The 23,272-nt window shown below is 39.6% G+C and overlaps 1 protein-coding gene across 4 annotated transcripts in view; it reads left to right on the top strand.

Moving 5' to 3' along the window:
* Nucleotides 1-23,272, top strand: part of arhgef10la (Rho guanine nucleotide exchange factor (GEF) 10-like a) — a 456,971-nt gene that overhangs the window by 85,675 nt on the left and 348,024 nt on the right. For all 4 annotated transcript variants that reach the window (XM_061977629.1, XM_061977630.1, XM_061977632.1 and 1 more), the window contains 3 exons: nt 417-525; nt 3,133-3,233; nt 3,346-3,423. In XM_061977629.1, coding sequence (XP_061833613.1) covers nt 417-525; nt 3,133-3,233; nt 3,346-3,423 — 288 coding nt within the window. The remainder of the gene's footprint in view (nt 1-416; nt 526-3,132; nt 3,234-3,345; nt 3,424-23,272) is intronic.

Raw genomic sequence — 23,272 nt, forward strand, 5'->3', positions numbered from 1 at the left:
GCTTATAGTCCGGAATTTAGGGACTATATTGTATCTGCTAATGTAGTTCCGTTGTAGTTAGGGTGAATAAAAAGAGGCCGTTACTGATATACGTCAAAATGCCAAATATCTGCGGCGATAATCGGTGGATTAGTAAGAAATGGGATGTACGGTAATGTGTGTATGTTTGATTCCCTAACACGGCAAGGAGTGACCTACTTTGCATCTAAAAATACACTAAGTGATGTGCGTCTGGGTCTATTCTGGGTCAGGTTGCCAGGCTCCGGGTCCACTTTGAGGACGGTGGAATCCCCTCAGCAGTGTTACTCACACGGCCCCCGCTAACCCGCCATCGTCCCACCCAGGATTCCCACTGAGTCGTCTCCGGGCCGTCAAGCCTCCGATATATGATGCTTCCCCCCCTGCCCCCCCTGCAGGTGCAGCAGCTCATGAAGGCGGCGAGGAGCGGAACCAAGGATGGGCTGGAGAAGACCAGAATAGCCGTCATGCGTAAAGTTTCCTTCCTCCAGCGGAAAGACACCATCGGTAAAGTAGTGACCGGAGGATTTATTTCTCTGTTTATTCCTCCAACTTTTTACTTTTCTTTGCACCTGCGTGCCAAAGTCAACAATTCCCTGCCAGAAAGAGCGCAGCGCCAACGTGGTTCTTGATCCCAGTCCAATTCCATTTGGCTTATTTATGTGGCAACAAGCTCTCCAAACAACCTTTAATGTGAAGCAGCTTTGGCTTTTTAAGAGGAACTCCATTAGGGGTGTTCAAAGTGCGGTCTGGGGCACACAATAAAAATACTATAAAAATACAAAAACAGTGGAATAAAAGGGTAAACAGGTGAAAAGTAATGTGAATTAGTTGCAATGTTGACTTTAATAACACAAAGCTACCAGGCAAAACTGCCATTGTTTAAAAAAAATAATGCATCAAAATCAATGTTGTTATGAATTATTGACATATTAGAACTTAGTGCCAATAACCTAAGACAAATATTCCACTTTGACCTTTTTTGGGGCGGGAAAAATATTGCATATTTTGTGTGTTTGCCATAAAAAAGGTTTTCTTCGACAAAAAGGTCATAAAGAAAAATAAAACATAATCAAAACGTATAATCTACAGATAGATCTTAAGTTGATCTAGAGACTTAGGTGTTAAAAGTTAAAAAAAAAACATGTACGAATTTTATAAGAGGGGCCCTTTTAGATACCCAAGAATTTTAGCGGTAATGGAAAAAAAATGCAATTTTTGAAAAAATAATTAGGCATCAAAAACAATGTTATGAATTGTTGACATATTAGAAGCGCCAATTACCTAACACAAATATTCCACTTTAACCTTTTTTGGGGCGGGAAAAATATTGCATGTTTTGTGTGTTTGCCATAAAAAAGGTCATAAAACAAACAAAAAGAAAACATGAAAAAATAATCACAATTTATAATCTACTGATGGATCTTAAGTGGATTTAGAGACTTAAGTGTTGAAAGTAAAATAAACATTTATGACTTTTATAAGTGGGGCCCTTTTGGATCCCCAAGAATTTTAGCAGAAATGAAAAAAAAAAAATGCAATTTAAAAAAAAAAAAAAAAAAAAAAAAATAATGCATCAAAATTAATGTTGTTATGAATTATTGACATATTAGAACTTAGCGCCAATTACCTAACACAAATATTCCACTTTGACCTTTTTTGGGGGGTAAAATATTGCATATTTTGTATGTTTGCCATAAAAAAGGTTTTCTTCGACAAAAAGGTCATAAACAAAAATAAAACATAATCAAAACGTATAATCTACAGATAGATCTTAAGTTGATCTAGAGACTTAGGTGTTAAAAGTTAAAAAAAAAACATGTACGAATTTTATAAGAGGGGCCCTTTTAGATACCCAAGAATTTTAGCGGTAATGGAAAAAAAATGCAATTTTTGAAAAAATAATTAGGCATCAAAAACAATGTTATGAATTGTTGACATATTAGAAGCGCCAATTACCTAACACAAATATTCCACTTTAACCTTTTTTGGGGCGGGAAAAATATTGCATGTTTTGTGTGTTTGCCATAAAAAAGGTCATAAAACAAACAAAAAGAAAACATGAAAAGGAATCACAATTTATAATCTACTGATAGATCTTAAGTGGATTTAGAGACTTAAGTGTTGAAAGTAAAATAAACATTTATGGCTTTTATAAGAGGGGCCCTTTTGGATCCCCAAGAATTTTAGCGGGAATGAAAAAAAAAAAAGCAATTAAAAAAAAAAAAAATAATGCATCAAAATCAATGTTGTTATGAATTATTGACATATTAGAACTTAGCGCCAATTACCTAACACAAATATTCCTCTTTGACCTTTTTTGGGGCGGGAAAATATTGCATATTTTGTATGTTTGCCATAGAAAAGGTTTTCTTCGACAAAAAGGTCATAAACAAAAATAAAACATATCAAAGCGTATAATCTACAGATAGATTTTAAGTTGATCTAGAGACTTAGGTGTTAAAAGTTAAAAAAACAAACATGTATGTATAAAATAGATTTTTTTTGACACCCCTACTAGTCATTATTACTAATTGACTCTTTACTTATCACTATCGTTGTGGCTTGTGCAGCCCTTTGAGACACTTGTGATTAAGAGCTATATAAATAAACTTTGATTGATTGATTTTTTGAATAGTAAATACTGGTATCATGTCTGTATCTGCCGATTCGGGCTGTGAATCTTTGGATTCTATTCTTGGGGGTAACGATTCGATTGAAAATCCATACTTTTTTAATAACATTGAACATTAAACTAGATACACAGCTCTGATGCATTTCTATATTACTTAAAATAATACTGCTTTGGTTTGATAACATTCTACCTAAACATTTAATAAAGGACAGGACAGATTTTGGGGGAAAAACTATTGCTTTTTTTTTTTTTTAATCAATTAACAATCGTTACACATTAGAAAATCTATTTTTTTGACCCCCCTACTGGTGATTACTACTAACTTACTGACTTTTGAATACTAAGTACTGATATCATCGGTGTATCTGCTGGTGTATGTAAGTAAGTAAATAAATATCGGCAGGTATGGGTGGATCCCTACATTTTAGACAACATCCCTACTTATGGTTGATAGCAATCCTTTTGTGTGTGTGGAACAGAAGAGGAGGACGACGCAGGCTACCTGGAAGTGGCCGTGTCAGACGTGAAGCACCCTCCCCCGCAGCTGAGCGCCATGCCAGAGGGACTGACCAGCCACCAGGTCTGGACTCCAACTTGGCCGCGCACCATTGATGGCGGCGTCTTCTTAGTCACTGGCTGTGTCGTCTTGATGGCGGTGTCCTCTTAGTCACTGGCTGTGTTGTCTTTGCCAGGTTGTCCGGCGCCACATCCTGAGCTCCGTCATCCAGAGCGAGCGCAGCTACCTGGAGTCCCTGCGCAGGATCCTGCAGGTGAGCCCTGCTGCACTCATACATCTTGCAAGGCAGTCTGCTGAAAATGGTAGAAAGCGCCACCCTGCATAGCAACTGACGCTGTGGTCCAAGTCGGAATTGCCGCAAAACACGTTTTGAGATATTCAACACTCTACTAAAATGGATAAGACACTGCTTAATTTGTCACGTTTCATGTGTCAGGAGAAACGTGACGAGCGGGGCCATCGCAGCAGGCACAAAACATTGAAACAACGTTGACAACTTGTTGAATTAGGTCCTGACGTTGGGCAACTCAAAACTAACTTTGAAACAATATTAATTTTTGACGACGTTTAATCAATGTTACGTTGCGACGTTGATTTGACTGTTGAAATTTGGTCATTTCCCAACCAATATTCTACAACACAAATACAACATTCAATGTTTATTTATATAGCCCTAAATCACAAGTGTCTCAAAGGGCTGCGCAAGCCACAACGACATCCTCGGTACAGAGCCCACATAAGGGCAAGGAAAAACTCACCCCAGTGGGACGTCGATGTGAATGACTATGAGAAACCTTGGAGAGGACCGCATATGTGGGTAACCCCCCCCTCTAGGGGAGACCGAATGCAATGGATGTCGAGTGGGTCTGAAATAATATTGTGAGAGTCCAGTCCATAGTGGATCTAACATAATAGTGTGAGAGTCCAGTCCATAGTGGATCCAACATAATAGTGTGAGAGTCCAGTCCATAGTGGATCTAACATAATAGTGAGAGTCCAGTCCATAGTGGATCTAACATAATAGTGAGAGTCCAGTCCATAGTGGATCTAACATAATAGTGAGAGTCCAGTCCATAGTGGATCTAACATAATAGTGAGAGTCCAGTCCGTAGTGGATCTAACATAATAGTGAGAGTCCAGTCCATAGTGGATCTAACATAATAGTGTGAGAGTCCAGTCCATAGTGGATCTAACATAATAGTGTGAAAGTCCAGTCCATAGTGGATCTAACATAATAGTGTGAGAGTCCAGTCCATAGTGGATCTAACATAATAGTGAGAGTCCAGTCCATAGTGGATCTAACATAATAGTGTGAGAGTCCAGTCCATAGTGGATCTAACATAATAGTGAGAATCCAGTCCATAGTGGATCTAACATAATAGTGAGAGTCCAGTCCATAGTGGATCTAACATAATAGTGAGAGTCCAGTTCATAGTGGATCTAACATAATAGTGAGAGTCCAGTCCATAGTAGATCTAACATAATAGTGTGAGAGTCCAGTCCATAGTGGATCTAACATAATAGTTTGAGAGTCCAGTCCATAGTGGATCTAACATAATAGTGTGAGAGTCCAGTCCATAGTGGATCTGACATAATAGTGAGAGTCCAGTCCATAGTAGATCTAACATAATAGTGTGAGAGTCCAGTCCATAGTGGATCTAACATAATAGTTTGAGAGTCCAGTCCATAGTGGATCTAACATAATAGTGTGAGAGTCCAGTCCATAGTGGATCTAACATAATAGTGAGAGTCCAGTCCATAGTGGATCTAACATAATAGTGAGAGTCCAGTCCATAGTGGATCTAACATAATATTGTGAGAGTCCAGTCCATAGTGGATCTAACATAATAGTGAGAGTCCAGTCCATAGTGGATCTAACATAATAGTGTGAGAGTCCAGTCCATAGTGGATCTAACATAATATTGTGAGAGTCCAGTCCATAGTGGATCTAACATAATAGTGAGAGTCCAGCCCATAGTGGATCTAACATAATAGTGTGAGAGTCCAGTCCATAGTGGATCTAACATAATAGTGAGAGTCCAGTCCATAGTGGATCTAACATAATAGTGAGAGTCCAGTCCGTAGTGGATCTAACATAATAGTGAGAGTCCAGTCCATAGTGGATCTAACATAATAGTGTGAGAGTCCAGTCCATAGTGGATCTAACATAATAGTGTGAAAGTCCAGTCCATAGTGGATCTAACATAATAGTGTGAGAGTCCAGTCCATAGTGGATCTAACATAATAGTGAGAGTCCAGTCCATAGTGGATCTAACATAATAGTGAGAATCCAGTCCATAGTGGATCTAACATAATAGTGAGAGTCCAGTCCATAGTGGATCTAACATAATAGTGTGAGAGTCCAGTCCATAGTGGATCTAACATAATAGTTTGAGAGTCCAGTCCATAGTGGATCTAACATAATAGTGTGAGAGTCCAGTCCATAGTGGATCTAACATAATAGTGAGAGTCCAGTCCATAGTAGATCTAACATAATAGTGTGAGAGTCCAGTCCATAGTGGAGCTAACATAATAGTTTGAGAGTCCAGTCCATAGTGGATCTAACATAATAGTGTGAGAGTCCAGTCCATAGTGGATCTAACATAATAGTGAGAGTCCAGTCCATAGTGGATCTAACATAATAGTGAGAGTCCAGTCCATAGTGGATCTAACATAATATTGTGAGAGTCCAGTCCATAGTGGATCTAACATAATAGTGAGAGTCCAGTCCATAGTGGATTTAACATAATAGTGTGAGAGTCCAGTCCATAGTGGATCTAACATAATAGTGAGAGTCCAGTCCATAGTGGATCTAACATAATAGTGAGAGTCCAGTCCATAGTGGATCTAACATAATAGTGTGAGAGTCCAGTCCATTGTGGATCTAACATAATAGTGAGAGTCCAGTCCATAGTGGATCTAACATAATAGTGAGAGTCCAGTCCGTAGTGGATCTAACATAATAGTGAGAGTCCAGTCCATAGTGGATCTAACATAATAGTGTGAGAGTCCAGTCCATAGTGGATCTAACATAATAGTGTGAAAGTCCAGTCCATAGTGGATCTAACATAATAGTGTGAGAGTCCAGTCCATAGTGGATCTAACATAATAGTGAGAGTCCAGTCCATAGTGGATCTAACATAATAGTGTGAGAGTCCAGTCCATAGTGGATCTAACATAATGAGAGTCCAGTCCATAGTGGATCTAGCATAATAGTGTGAGAGTCCAGTCCATAGTGGATCTAACATAATAGTGAGAGTCCAGTCCATAGTGGATCTAACATAATAGTGAGAGTCCAGTCCATAGTGGATCTAACATAATAGTGAGAGTCCAGTCCATAGTGGATCTAACATAATAGTGTGAGAGTCCAGTCCATAGTGGATCTAACATAATAGTGAGAGTCCAGTCCATAGTGGATCTAACATAATAGTGAGAGTCCAGTCCGTAGTGGATCTAACATAATAGTGAGAGTCCAGTCCGTAGTGGATCTAACATAATAGTGTGAGAGTCCAGTCCATAGTGGATCTAACATAATAGTGAGAGTCCAGTCCATAGTGGATCTAACATAATAGTGAGAGTCCAGTCCATAGTGGATCTAACATAATAGTGAGAGTCCAGTCCATAGTGGATCTAACATAATAGTGTGAGAGTCCAGTCCATAGTGGATCTAACATAATAGTTTGAGAGTCCAGTCCATAGTGGATCTAACATAATAGTGTGAGAGTCCAGTCCATAGTGGATCTAACATAATAGTGAGAGTCCAGTCCATAGTAGATCTAACATAATAGTGTGAGAGTCCAGTCCATAGTGGATCTAACATAATAGTTTGAGAGTCCAGTCCATAGTGGATCTAACATAATAGTGTGAGAGTCCAGTCCATAGTGGATCTAACATAATAGTGAGAGTCCAGTCCATAGTGGATCTAACATAATATTGTGAGAGTCCAGTCCATAGTGGATCTAACATAATAGTGAGAGTCCAGTCCATAGTGGATCTAACATAATAGTGTGAGAGTCCAGTCCATAGTGGATCTAACATAATATTGTGAGAGTCCAGTCCATAGTGGATCTAACATAATAGTGAGAGTCCAGCCCATAGTGGATCTAACATAATAGTGTGATAGTCCAGTCCATAGTGGATCTAACATAATAGTGAGAGTCCAGTCCATAGTGGATCTAACATAATAGTGAGAGTCCAGTCCGTAGTGGATTTAACATAATAGTGAGAGTCCAGTCCATAGTGGATCTAACATAATAGTGTGAGAGTCCAGTCCATAGTGGATCTAACATAATAGTGTGAAAGTCCAGTCCATAGTGGATCTAACATAATAGTGTGAGAGTCCAGTCCATAGTGGATCTAACATAATAGTGAGAGTCCAGTCCATAGTGGATCTAACATAATATTGTGAGAGTCCAATCCATAGTGGATCTAACATAATAGTGAGAGTCCAGCCCATAGTGGATCTAACATAATAGTGTGAGAGTCCAGTCCATAGTGGATCTAACATAATAGTGAGAGTCCAGTCCATAGTGGATCTAACATAATAGTGAGAGTCCAGTCCGTAGTGGATTTAACATAATAGTGAGAGTCCAGTCCATAGTGGATCTAACATAATAGTGTGAGAGTCCAGTCCATAGTGGATCTAACATAATAGTGTGAAAGTCCAGTCCATAGTGGATCTAACATAATAGTGTGAGAGTCCAGTCCATAGTGGATCTAACATAATAGTGAGAGTCCAGTCCATAGTGGATCTAACATAATAGTGAGAATCCAGTCCATAGTGGATCTAACATAATAGTGAGAGTCCAGTCCATAGTGGATCTAACATAATAGTGTGAGAGTCCAGTCCATAGTGGATCTAACATAATAGTTTGAGAGTCCAGTCCATAGTGGATCTAACATAATAGTGTGAGAGTCCAGTCCATAGTGGATCTAACATAATAGTGAGAGTCCAGTCCATAGTAGATCTAACATAATAGTGTGAGAGTCCAGTCCATAGTGGATCCAACATAATACTTTGAGAGTCCAGTCCATAGTGGATCTAACATAATAGTGTGAGAGTCCAGTCCATAGAGTATCTAACATAATAGTGAGAGTCCAGTCCATAGTGGATCTAACATAATAGTGAGAGTCCAGTCCATAGTGGATCTAACATAATATTGTGAGAGTCCAGTCCATAGTGGATCTAACATAATAGTGAGAGTCCAGTCCATAGTGGATTTAACATAATAGTGTGAGAGTCCAGTCCATAGTGGATCTAACATAATAGTGAGAGTCCAGTCCATAGTGGATCTAACATAATAGTGAGAGTCCAGTCCATAGTGGATCTAACATAATAGTGTGAGAGTCCAGTCCATAGTGAATCTAACATAATAGTGAGAGTCCAGTCCATAGTGGATCTAACATAATAGTGAGAGTCCAGTCCGTAGTGGATCTAACATAATAGTGAGAGTCCAGTCCATAGTGGATCTAACATAATAGTGTGAGAGTCCAGTCCATAGTGGATCTAACATAATAGTGTGAAAGTCCAGTCCATAGTGGATCTAACATAATAGTGTGAGAGTCCAGTCCATAGTGGATCTAACATAATAGTGAGAGTCCAGTCCATAGTGGATCTAACATAATAGTGTGAGAGTCCAGTCCATAGTGGATCTAACATAATGAGAGTCCAGTCCATAGTGGATCTAACATAATAGTGTGAGAGTCCAGTCCATAGTGGATCTAACATAATAGTGAGAGTCCAGTCCATAGTGGATCTAACATAATAGTGAGAGTCCAGTCCATAGTGGATCTAACATAATAGTGAGAGTCCAGTCCATAGTGGATCTAACATAATAGTGAGAGTCCAGTCCATAGTGGATCTAACATAATAGTGTGAGAGTCCAGTCCATAGTGGATCTAACATAATAGTGAGAGTCCAGTCCATAGTGGATCTAACATAATAGTGAGAGTCCAGTCCGTAGTGGATCTAACATAATAGTGAGAGTCCAGTCCGTAGTGGATCTAACATAATAGTGTGAGAGTCCAGTCCATAGTGGATCTAACATAATAGTGAGAGTCCAGTCCATAGTGGATCTAACATAATAGTGAGAGTCCAGTCCATAGTGGATCTAACATAATAGTGAGAGTCCAGTCCGTAGTGGATCTAACATAATAGTGAGAGTCCAGTCCATAGTAGATCTAACATAATAGTGTGAGAGTCCAGTCCATAGTGGATCTAACATAATAGTTTGAGAGTCCAGTCCATAGTGGATCTAACATAATAGTGTGAGAGTCCAGTCCATAGTGGATCTAACATAATAGTGAGAGTCCAGTCCATAGTAGATCTAACATACTAGTGTGAGAGTCCAGTCCATAGTGGATCTAACATAAAATTTTGAGAGTCCAGTCCATAGTGGATCTAACATAATAGTGTGAGAGTCCAGTCCATAGTGGATCTAACATAATAGTGAGAGTCCAGTCCATAGTGGATCTAACATAACAGTGAGAGTCCAGTCCGTAGTGGATCTAACATAATAGTGAGAGTCCAGTCCATAGTGGATCTAACATAATAGTGTGAGAGTCCAGTCCATAGTGGATCTAACATAATAGTGTGAAAGTCCAGTCCATAGTGGATCTAACATAATAGTGTGAGAGTCCAGTCCATAGTGGATCTAGCATAATAGTGAGAGTCCAGTCCATAGTGGATCTAACATAATAGTGTGAGAGTCCAGTCCATAGTGGATCTAACATAATAGTGAGAATCCAGTCCATAGTGGATCTAACATAATAGTGAGAGTCCAGTCCATAGTGGATCTAACATAATAGTGTGAGAGTCCAGTCCATAGTGGATCTAACATAATAGTGAGAGTCCAGTCCATAGTGGATCTAACATAATAGTGTGAGAGTCCAGTCCATAGTGGATCTAACATAATAGTGAGAGTCCAGTCCATAGTGGATCTAACATAATAGTGAGAGTCCAGTCCATAGTGGATCTAACATAATAGTGAGAGTCCAGTCCGTAGTGGATCTAACATAATAGTGAGAGTCCAGTCCATAGTGGATCTAACATAATAGTGTGAGAGTCCAGTCCATAGTGGATCTAACATAATAGTGTGAAAGTCCAGTCCATAGTGGATCTAACATAATAGTGTGAGAGTCCAGTCCATAGTGGATCTAACATAATAGTGAGAGTCCAGTCCATAGTGGATCTAACATAATAGTGTGAGAGTCCAGTCCATAGTGGATCTAACATAATAGTGAGAATCCAGTCCATAGTGGATCTAACATAATAGTGAGAGTCCAGTCCATAGTGGATCTAACATAATAGTGTGAGAGTCCAGTCCATAGTGGATCTAACATAATAGTGAGAGTCCAGTCCATAGTGGATCTAACATAATAGTGTGAGAGTCCAGTCCATAGGGGATCTAACATAATAGTGAGAGTCCAGTCCATAGTGGATCTAACATAATAGTGAGAGTCCAGTCCATAGTGGATCTAACATAATAGTGAGAGTCCAGTCCATAGTGGATCTAACATAATAGTGTGAGAGTCCAGTCCATAGTGGATCTAACATAATAGTGTGAAAGTCCAGTCCATAGTGGATCTAACATAATAGTGTGAGAGTCCAGTCCATAGTGGATCTAACATAATAGTGAGAGTCCAGTCCATAGTGGATCTAACATAATAGTGTGAGAGTCCAGTCCATAGTGGATCTAACATAATGAGAGTCCAGTCCATAGTGGATCTAACATAATAGTGTGAGAGTCCAGTCCATAGTGGATCTAACATAATAGTGAGAGTCCAGTCCATAGTGGATCTAACATAATAGTGAGAGTCCAGTCCATAGTGGATCTAACATAATAGTGAGAGTCCAGTCCATAGTGGATCTAACATAATAGTGTGAGAGTCCAGTCCATAGTGGATCTAACATAATAGTGAGAGTCCAGTCCATAGTGGATCTAACATAATAGTGAGAGTCCAGTCCGTAGTGGATCTAACATAATAGTGAGAGTCCAGTCCGTAGTGGATCTAACATAATAGTGTGAGAGTCCAGTCCATAGTGGATCTAACATAATAGTGAGAGTCCAGTCCATAGTGGATCTAACATAATAGTGAGAGTCCAGTCCATAGTGGATCTAACATAATAGTGAGAGTCCAGTCCATAGTGGATCTAACATAATAGTGAGAGTCCAGTCCATAGTGGATCTAACATAATAGTGTGAGAGTCCAGTCCATAGTGGATCTAACATAATAGTTTGAGAGTCCAGTCCATAGTGGATCTAACATAATAGTGTGAGAGTCCAGTCCATAGTGGATCTAACATAATAGTGAGAGTCCAGTCCATAGTAGATCTAACATAATAGTGTGAGAGTCCAGTCCATAGTGGATCTAACATAATAGTTTGAGAGTCCAGTCCATAGTGGATCTAACATAATAGTGTGAGAGTCCAGTCCATAGTGGATCTAACATAATAGTGAGAGTCCAGTCCATAGTGGATCTAACATAATAGTGAGAGTCCAGTCCATAGTGGATCTAACATAATATTGTGAGAGTCCAGTCCATAGTGGATCTAACATAATAGTGAGAGTCCAGTCCATAGTGGATCTAACATAATAGTGTGAGAGTCCAGTCCATAGTGGATCTAACATAATATTGTGAGAGTCCAGTCCATAGTGGATCTAACATAATAGTGAGAGTCCAGCCCATAGTGGATCTAACATAATAGTGTGAGAGTCCAGTCCATAGTGGATCTAACATAATAGTGAGAGTCCAGTCCATAGTGGATCTAACATAATAGTGAGAGTCCAGTCCGTAGTGGATTTAACATAATAGTGAGAGTCCAGTCCATTGTGGATCTAACATAATAGTGTGAGAGTCCAGTCCATAGTGGATCTAACATAATAGTGTCAAAGTCCAGTCCATAGTGGATCTAACATAATAGTGTGAGAGTCCAGTCCATAGTGGATCTAACATAATAGTGAGAGTCCAGTCCATAGTGGATCTAACATAATATTGTGAGAGTCCAATCCATAGTGGATCTAACATAATAGTGAGAGTCCAGCCCATAGTGGATCTAACATAATAGTGTGAGAGTCCAGTCCATAGTGGATCTAACATAATAGTGAGAGTCCAGTCCATAGTGGATCTAACATAATAGTGAGAGTCCAGTCCGTAGTGGATTTAACATAATAGTGAGAGTCCAGTCCATAGTGGATCTAACATAATAGTGTGAGAGTCCAGTCCATAGTGGATCTAACATAATAGTGTGAAAGTCCAGTCCATAGTGGATCTAACATAATAGTGTGAGAGTCCAGTCCATAGTGGATCTAACATAATAGTGAGAGTCCAGTCCATAGTGGATCTAACATAATAGTGAGAATCCAGTCCATAGTGGATCTAACATAATAGTGAGAGTCCAGTCCATAGTGGATCTAACATAATAGTGTGAGAGTCCAGTCCATAGTGGATCTAACATAATAGTTTGAGAGTCCAGTCCATAGTGGATCTAACATAATAGTGTGAGAGTCCAGTCCATAGTGGATCTAACATAATAGTGAGAGTCCAGTCCATAGTAGATCTAACATAATAGTGTGAGAGTCCAGTCCATAGTGGATCCAACATAATACTTTGAGAGTCCAGTCCATAGTGGATCTAACATAATAGTGTGAGAGTCCAGTCCATAGTGGATCTAACATAATAGTGAGAGTCCAGTCCATAGTGGATCTAACATAATAGTGAGAGTCCAGTCCATAGTGGATCTAACATAATATTGTGAGAGTCCAGTCCATAGTGGATCTAACATAATAGTGAGAGTCCAGTCCATAGTGGATTTAACATAATAGTGTGAGAGTCCAGTCCATAGTGGATCTAACATAATAGTGAGAGTCCAGTCCATAGTGGATCTAACATAATAGTGAGAGTCCAGTCCATAGTGGATCTAACATAATAGTGTGAGAGTCCAGTCCATAGTGAATCTAACATAATAGTGAGAGTCCAGTCCATAGTGGATCTAACATAATAGTGAGAGTCCAGTCCGTAGTGGATCTAACATAATAGTGAGAGTCCAGTCCATAGTGGATCTAACATAATAGTGTGAGAGTCCAGTCCATAGTGGATCTAACATAATAGTGTGAAAGTCCAGTCCATAGTGGATCTAACATAATAGTGTGAGAGTCCAGTCCATAGTGGATCTAACATAATAGTGAGAGTCCAGTCCATAGTGGATCTAACATAATAGTGTGAGAGTCCAGTCCATAGTGGATCTAACATAATGAGAGTCCAGTCCATAGTGGATCTAACATAATAGTGTGAGAGTCCAGTCCATAGTGGATCTAACATAATAGTGAGAGTCCAGTCCATAGTGGATCTAACATAATAGTGAGAGTCCAGTCCATAGTGGATCTAACATAATAGTGAGAGTCCAGTCCATAGTGGATCTAACATAATAGTGTGAGAGTCCAGTCCATAGTGGATCTAACATAATAGTGAGAGTCCAGTCCATAGTGGATCTAACATAATAGTGAGAGTCCAGTCCGTAGTGGATCTAACATAATAGTGAGAGTCCAGTCCGTAGTGGATCTAACATAATAGTGTGAGAGTCCAGTCCATAGTGGATCTAACATAATAGTGAGAGTCCAGTCCATAGTGGATCTAACATAATAGTGAGAGTCCAGTCCATAGTGGATCTAACATAATAGTGAGAGTCCAGTCCGTAGTGGATCTAACATAATAGTGAGAGTCCAGTCCATAGTAGATCTAACATAATAGTGTGAGAGTCCAGTCCATAGTGGATCTAACATAATAGTTTGAGAGTCCAGTCCATAGTGGATCTAACATAATAGTGTGAGAGTCCAGTCCATAGTGGATCTAACATAATAGTGAGAGTCCAGTCCATAGTAGATCTAACATACTAGTGTGAGAGTCCAGTCCATAGTGGATCTAACATAAAATTTTGAGAGTCCAGTCCATAGTGGATCTAACATAATAGTGTGAGAGTCCAGTCCATAGTGGATCTAACATAATAGTGAGAGTCCAGTCCATAGTGGATCTAACATAACAGTGAGAGTCCAGTCCGTAGTGGATCTAACATAATAGTGAGAGTCCAGTCCATAGTGGATCTAACATAATAGTGTGAGAGTCCAGTCCATAGTGGATCTAACATAATAGTGTGAAAGTCCAGTCCATAGTGGATCTAACATAATAGTGTGAGAGTCCAGTCCATAGTGGATCTAGCATAATAGTGAGAGTCCAGTCCATAGTGGATCTAACATAATAGTGTGAGAGTCCAGTCCATAGTGGATCTAACATAATAGTGAGAATCCAGTCCATAGTGGATCTAACATAATAGTGAGAGTCCAGTCCATAGTGGATCTAACATAATAGTGTGAGAGTCCAGTCCATAGTGGATCTAACATAATAGTGAGAGTCCAGTCCATAGTGGATCTAACATAATAGTGTGAGAGTCCAGTCCATAGTGGATCTAACATAATAGTGAGAGTCCAGTCCATAGTGGATCTAACATAATAGTGAGAGTCCAGTCCATAGTGGATCTAACATAATAGTGAGAGTCCAGTCCGTAGTGGATCTAACATAATAGTGAGAGTCCAGTCCATAGTGGATCTAACATAATAGTGTGAGAGTCCAGTCCATAGTGGATCTAACATAATAGTGTGAAAGTCCAGTCCATAGTGGATCTAACATAATAGTGTGAGAGTCCAGTCCATAGTGGATCTAACATAATAGTGAGAGTCCAGTCCATAGTGGATCTAACATAATAGTGTGAGAGTCCAGTCCATAGTGGATCTAACATAATAGTGAGAATCCAGTCCATAGTGGATCTAACATAATAGTGAGAGTCCAGTCCATAGTGGATCTAACATAATAGTGTGAGAGTCCAGTCCATAGTGGATCTAACATAATAGTGAGAGTCCAGTCCATAGTGGATCTAACATAATAGTGTGAGAGTCCAGTCCATAGGGGATCTAACATAATAGTGAGAGTCCAGTCCATAGTGGATCTAACATAATAGTGTGAAAGTCCAGTCCATAGTGGATCTAACATAATAGTGTGAGAGTCCAGTCCATAGTGGATCTAACATAATAGTGAGAGTCCAGTCCATAGTGGATCTAACATAATAGTGTGAGAGTCCAGTCCATAGTGGATCTAACATAATGAGAGTCCAGTCCATAGTGGATCTAACATAATAGTGTGAGAGTCCAGTCCATAGTGGATCTAACATAATAGTGAGAGTCCAGTCCATAGTGGATCTAACATAATAGTGAGAGTCCAGTCCATAGTGGATCTAACATAATAGTGAGAGTCCAGTCCATAGTGGATCTAACATAATAGTGTGAGAGTCCAGTCCATAGTGGATCTAACATAATAGTGAGAGTCCAGTCCATAGTGGATCTAACATAATAGTGAGAGTCCAGTCCGTAGTGGATCTAACATAATAGTGAGAGTCCAGTCCGTAGTGGATCTAACATAATAGTGTGAGAGTCCAGTCCATAGTGGATCTAACATAATAGTGAGAGTCCAGTCCATAGTGGATCTAACATAATAGTGAGAGTCCAGTCCATAGTGGATCTAACATAATAGTGAGAGTCCAGTCCATAGTGGATCTAACATAATAGTGAGAGTCCAGTCCATAGTGGATCTAACATAATAGTGTGAGAGTCCAGTCCATAGTGGATCTAACATAATAGTTTGAGAGTCCAGTCCATAGTGGATCTAACATAATAGTGTGAGAGTCCAGTCCATAGTGGATCTAACATAATAGTGAGAGTCCAGTCCATAGTAGATCTAACATAATAGTGTGAGAGTCCAGTCCATAGTGGATCTAACATAATAGTTTGAGAGTCCAGTCCATAGTGGATCTAACATAATAGTGTGAGAGTCCAGTCCATAGTGGATCTAACATAATAGTGAGAGTCCAGTCCATAGTGGATCTAACATAATAGTGAGAGTCCAGTCCATAGTGGATCTAACATAATATTGTGAGAGTCCAGTCCATAGTGGATCTAACATAATAGTGAGAGTCCAGTCCATAGTGGATCTAACATAATAGTGTGAGAGTCCAGTCCATAGTGGATCTAACATAATATTGTGAGAGTCCAGTCCATAGTGGATCTAACATAATAGTGAGAGTCCAGCCCATAGTGGATCTAACATAATAGTGTGAGAGTCCAGTCCATAGTGGATCTAACATAATAGTGAGAGTCCAGTCCATAGTGGATCTAACATAATAGTGAGAGTCCAGTCCGTAGTGGATTTAACATAATAGTGAGAGTCCAGTCCATTGTGGATCTAACATAATAGTGTGAGAGTCCAGTCCATAGTGGATCTAACATAATAGTGTCAAAGTCCAGTCCATAGTGGATCTAACATAATAGTGTGAGAGTCCAGTCCATAGTGGATCTAACATAATAGTGAGAGTCCAGTCCATAGTGGATCTAACATAATATTGTGAGAGTCCAATCCATAGTGGATCTAACATAATAGTGAGAGTCCAGCCCATAGTGGATCTAACATAATAGTGTGAGAGTCCAGTCCATAGTGGATCAAACATAATAGTGAGAGTCCAGTCCATAGTGGATCTAACATAATAGTGAGAGTCCAGTCCGTAGTGGATTTAACATAATAGTGAGAGTCCAGTCCATAGTGGATCTAACATAATAGTGTGAGAGTCCAGTCCATAGTGGATCTAACATAATAGTGTGAAAGTCCAGTCCATAGTGGATCTAACATAATAGTGTGAGAGTCCAGTCCATAGTGGATCTAACATAATAGTGAGAGTCCAGTCCATAGTGGATCTAACATAATAGTGAGAATCCAGTCCATAGTGGATCTAACATAATAGTGAGAGTCCAGTCCATAGTGGATCTAACATAATAGTGTGAGAGTCCAGTCCATAGTGGATCTAACATAATAGTTTGAGAGTCCAGTCCATAGTGGATCTAACATAATAGTGTGAGAGTCCAGTCCATAGTGGATCTAACATAATAGTGAGAGTCCAGTCCATAGTAGATCTAACATAATAGTGTGAGAGTCCAGTCCATAGTGGATCCAACATAATACTTTGAGAGTCCAGTCCATAGTGGATCTAACATAATAGTGTGAGAGTCCAGTCCATAGTGGATCTAACATAATAGTGAGAGTCCAGTCCATAGTGGATCTAACATAATAGTGAGAGTCCAGTCCATAGTGGATCTAACATAATATTGTGAGAGTCCAGTCCATAGTGGATCTAACATAATAGTGAGAGTCCAGTCCATAGTGGATTTAACATAATAGTGTGAGAGTCCAGTCCATAGTGGATCTAACATAATAGTGAGAGTCCAGTCCATAGTGGATCTAACATAATAGTGAGAGTCCAGTCCATAGTGGATCTAACATAATAGTGAGAGTCCAGTCCATAGTGGATCTAACATAATAGTGTGAGAGTCCAGTCCATAGTGGATCTAACATAATAGTGAGAGTCCAGTCCATAGTGGATCTAACATAATAGTGAGAGTCCAGTCCGTAGTGGATCTAACATAATAGTGAGAGTCCAGTCCGTAGTGGATCTAACATAATAGTGTGAGAGTCCAGTCCATAGTGGATCTAACATAATAGTGAGAGTCCAGTCCATAGTGGATCTAACATAATAGTGAGAGTCCAGTCCATAGTGGATCTAACATAATAGTGAGAGTCCAGTCCGTAGTGGATCTAACATAATAGTGAGAGTCCAGTCCATAGTAGATCTAACATAATAGTGTGAGAGTCCAGTCCATAGTGGATCTAACATAATAGTTTGAGAGTCCAGTCCATAGTGGATCTAACATAATAGTGTGAGAGTCCAGTCCATAGTGGATCTAACATAATAGTGAGAGTCCAGTCCATAGTAGATCTAACATACTAGTGTGAGAGTCCAGTCCATAGTGGATCTAACATAAAATTTTGAGAGTCCAGTCCATAGTGGATCTAACATAATAGTGTGAGAGTCCAGTCCATAGTGGATCTAACATAATAGTGAGAGTCCAGTCCATAGTGGATCTAACATAACAGTGAGAGTCCAGTCCGTAGTGGATCTAACATAATAGTGAGAGTCCAGTCCATAGTGGATCTAACATAATAGTGTGAGAGTCCAGTCCATAGTGGATCTAACATAATAGTGTGAAAGTCCAGTCCATAGTGGATCTAACATAATAGTGTGAGAGTCCAGTCCATAGTGGATCTAGCATAATAGTGAGAGTCCAGTCCATAGTGGATCTAACATAATAGTGTGAGAGTCCAGTCCATAGTGGATCTAACATAATAGTGAGAATCCAGTCCATAGTGGATCTAACATAATAGTGAGAGTCCAGTCCATAGTGGATCTAACATAATAGTGTGAGAGTCCAGTCCATAGTGGATCTAACATAATAGTGAGAGTCCAGTCCATAGTGGATCTAACATAATAGTGTGAGAGTCCAGTCCATAGTGGATCTAACATAATAGTGAGAGTCCAGTCCATAGTGGATCTAACATAATAGTGAGAGTCCAGTCCATAGTGGATCTAACATAATAGTGAGAGTCCAGTCCGTAGTGGATCTAACATAATAGTGAGAGTCCAGTCCATAGTGGATCTAACATAATAGTGTGAGAGTCCAGTCCATAGTGGATCTAACATAATAGTGTGAAAGTCCAGTCCATAGTGGATCTAACATAATAGTGTGAGAGTCCAGTCCATAGTGGATCTAACATAATAGTGAGAGTCCAGTCCATAGTGGATCTAACATAATAGTGTGAGAGTCCAGTCCATAGTGGATCTAACATAATAGTGAGAATCCAGTCCATAGTGGATCTAACATAATAGTGAGAGTCCAGTCCATAGTGGATCTAACATAATAGTGTGAGAGTCCAGTCCATAGTGGATCTAACATAATAGTGAGAGTCCAGTCCATAGTGGATCTAACATAATAGTGTGAGAGTCCAGTCCATAGGGGATCTAACATAATAGTGAGAGTCCAGTCCATAGTGGATCTAACATAATAGTGAGAGTCCAGTCCATAGTGGATCTAACATAATAGTGAGAGTCCAGTCCATAGTAGATCTAACATAATAGTGTGAGAGTCCAGTCCATAGTGGATCTAACATAATAGTTTGAGAGTCCAGTCCATAGTGGATCTAACATAATAGTGTGAGAGTCCAGTCCATAGTGGATCTAACATAATAGTGAGAGTCCAGTCCATAGTAGATCTAACATAATAGTGTGAGAGTCCAGTCCATAGTGGATCTAACATAATAGTGAGAGTCCAGTCCATAGTGGATCTAACATAATAGTGAGAGTCCAGTCCATAGTGGATCTAACATAATAGTGAGAGTCCAGTCCATAGTGGATCTAACATAATAGTGAGAGTCCAGTCCGTAGTGGATCTAACATAATAGTGAGAGTCCAGTCCATAGTGGATCTAACATAATAGTGTGAGAGTCCAGTCCATAGTGGATCTAACATAATAGTGTGAAAGTCCAGTCCATAGTGGATCTAACATAATAGTGTGAGAGTCCAGTCCATAGTGGATCTAACATAATAGTGAGAGTCCAGTCCATAGTGGATCTAACATAATAGTGTGAGAGTCCAGTCCATAGTGGATCTAACATAATAGTGAGAATCCAGTCCATAGTGGATCTAACATAATAGTGAGAGTCCAGTCCATAGTGGATCTAACATAATAGTGTGAGAGTCCAGTCCATAGTGGATCTAACATAATAGTGAGAGTCCAGTCCATAGTGGATCTAACATAATAGTGTGAGAGTCCAGTCCATAGTGGATCTAACATAATAGTGAGAGTCCAGTCCATAGTAGATCTAACATAATAGTGTGAGAGTCCAGTCCATAGTGGATCTAACATAATAGTGAGAGTCCAGTCCATAGTGGATCTAACATAATAGTGTGAGAGTCCAGTCCATAGTGGATCTAACATAATAGTGAGAGTCCAGTCCATAGTGGATCTAACATAACAGTGAGAGTCCAGTCCATAGTGGATCTAACATAATAGTGAGAGTCCAGTCCATAGTGGATCTAACATAATAGTGAGAGTCCAGTCCATAGTGGATCTAACATAATATTGTGAGAGTCCAGTCCATAGTGGATCTAACATAATAGTGAGAGTCCAGTCCATAGTGGATTTAACATAATAGTGTGAGAGTCCAGTCCATAGTGGATCTAACATAATAGTGAGAGTCCAGTCCATAGTGGATCTAACATAATAGTGAGAGTCCAGTCCATAGTGGATCTAACATAATAGTGAGAGTCCAGTCCATAGTGGATCTAACATAATAGTGTGAGAGTCCAGTCCATAGTGGATCTAACATAATAGTGAGAGTCCAGTCCATAGTGGATCTAACATAATAGTGAGAGTCCAGTCCGTAGTGGATCTAACATAATAGTGAGAGTCCAGTCCGTAGTGGATCTAACATAATAGTGTGAGAGTCCAGTCCATAGTGGATCTAACATAATAGTGAGAGTCCAGTCCATAGTGGATCTAACATAATAGTGAGAGTCCAGTCCATAGTGGATCTAACATAATAGTGAGAGTCCAGTCCGTAGTGGATCTAACATAATAGTGAGAGTCCAGTCCATAGTAGATCTAACATAATAGTGTGAGAGTCCAGTCCATAGTGGATCTAACATAATAGTTTGAGAGTCCAGTCCATAGTGGATCTAACATAATAGTGTGAGAGTCCAGTCCATAGTGGATCTAACATAATAGTGAGAGTCCAGTCCATAGTAGATCTAACATACTAGTGTGAGAGTCCAGTCCATAGTGGATCTAACATAAAATTTTGAGAGTCCAGTCCATAGTGGATCTAACATAATAGTGTGAGAGTCCAGTCCATAGTGGATCTAACATAATAGTGAGAGTCCAGTCCATAGTGGATCTAACATAACAGTGAGAGTCCAGTCCGTAGTGGATCTAACATAATAGTGAGAGTCCAGTCCATAGTGGATCTAACATAATAGTGTGAGAGTCCAGTCCATAGTGGATCTAACATAATAGTGTGAAAGTCCAGTCCATAGTGGATCTAACATAATAGTGTGAGAGTCCAGTCCATAGTGGATCTAGCATAATAGTGAGAGTCCAGTCCATAGTGGATCTAACATAATAGTGTGAGAGTCCAGTCCATAGTGGATCTAACATAATAGTGAGAATCCAGTCCATAGTGGATCTAACATAATAGTGAGAGTCCAGTCCATAGTGGATCTAACATAATAGTGTGAGAGTCCAGTCCATAGTGGATCTAACATAATAGTGAGAGTCCAGTCCATAGTGGATCTAACATAATAGTGTGAGAGTCCAGTCCATAGTGGATCTAACATAATAGTGAGAGTCCAGTCCATAGTGGATCTAACATAATAGTGAGAGTCCAGTCCATAGTGGATCTAACATAATAGTGAGAGTCCAGTCCGTAGTGGATCTAACATAATAGTGAGAGTCCAGTCCATAGTGGATCTAACATAATAGTGTGAGAGTCCAGTCCATAGTGGATCTAACATAATAGTGTGAAAGTCCAGTCCATAGTGGATCTAACATAATAGTGTGAGAGTCCAGTCCATAGTGGATCTAACATAATAGTGAGAGTCCAGTCCATAGTGGATCTAACATAATAGTGTGAGAGTCCAGTCCATAGTGGATCTAACATAATAGTGAGAATCCAGTCCATAGTGGATCTAACATAATAGTGAGAGTCCAGTCCATAGTGGATCTAACATAATAGTGTGAGAGTCCAGTCCATAGTGGATCTAACATAATAGTGAGAGTCCAGTCCATAGTGGATCTAACATAATAGTGTGAGAGTCCAGTCCATAGGGGATCTAACATAATAGTGAGAGTCCAGTCCATAGTGGATCTAACATAATAGTGAGAGTCCAGTCCATAGTGGATCTAACATAATAGTGAGAGTCCAGTCCATAGTAGATCTAACATAATAGTGTGAGAGTCCAGTCCATAGTGGATCTAACATAATAGTTTGAGAGTCCAGTCCATAGTGGATCTAACATAATAGTGTGAGAGTCCAGTCCATAGTGGATCTAACATAATAGTGAGAGTCCAGTCCATAGTAGATCTAACATAATAGTGTGAGAGTCCAGTCCATAGTGGATCTAACATAATAGTTTGAGAGTCCAGTCCATAGTGGATCTAACATAATAGTGTGAGAGTCCAGTCCATAGTGGATCTAACATAATAGTGAGAGTCCAGTCCATAGTGGATCTAACATAATAGTGAGAGTCCAGTCCATAGTGAATCTAACATAATATTGTGAGAGTCCAGTCCATAGTGGATCTAACATAATAGTGAGAGTCCAGTCCATAGTGGATCTAACATAATAGTGTGAGAGTCCAGTCCATAGTGGATCTAACATAATATTGTGAGAGTCCAGTCCATAGTGGATCTAACATAATAGTGAGAGTCCAGCCCATAGTGGATCTAACATAATAGTGTGAGAGTCCAGTCCATAGTGGATCTAACATAATAGTGAGAGTCCAGTCCATAGTGGATCTAACATAATAGTGAGAGTCCAGTCCATAGTGGATCTAACATAATAGTGAGAGTCCAGTCCATAGTGGATCTAACATAATAGTGTGAGAGTCCAGTCCATAGTGGATCTAACATAATAGTGTGAAAGTCCAGTCCATAGTGGATCTAACATAATAGTGTGAGAGTCCAGTCCATAGTGGATCTAACATAATAGTGAGAGTCCAGTCCATAGTGGATCTAACATAATAGTGAGAGTCCAGTCCATAGTGGATCTAACATAATAGTGAGAGTCCAGTCCATAGTGGATCTAACATAATAGTGAGAGTCCAGTCCGTAGTGGATCTAACATAATAGTGAGAGTCCAGTCCATAGTGGATCTAACATAATAGTGTGAGAGTCCAGTCCATAGTGGATCTAACATAATAGTGTGAAAGTCCAGTCCATAGTGGATCTAACATAATAGTGTGAGAGTCCAGTCCATAGTGGATCTAACATAATAGTGAGAGTCCAGTCCATAGTGGATCTAACATAATAGTGTGAGAGTCCAGTCCATAGTGGATCTAACATAATAGTGAGAATCCAGTCCATAGTGGATCTAACATAATAGTGAGAGTCCAGTCC

This window comes from Nerophis lumbriciformis, linkage group LG18, assembly GCF_033978685.3.
Source record: "Nerophis lumbriciformis linkage group LG18, RoL_Nlum_v2.1, whole genome shotgun sequence".
Classification (NCBI taxonomy): domain Eukaryota; kingdom Metazoa; phylum Chordata; class Actinopteri; order Syngnathiformes; family Syngnathidae; genus Nerophis; species Nerophis lumbriciformis.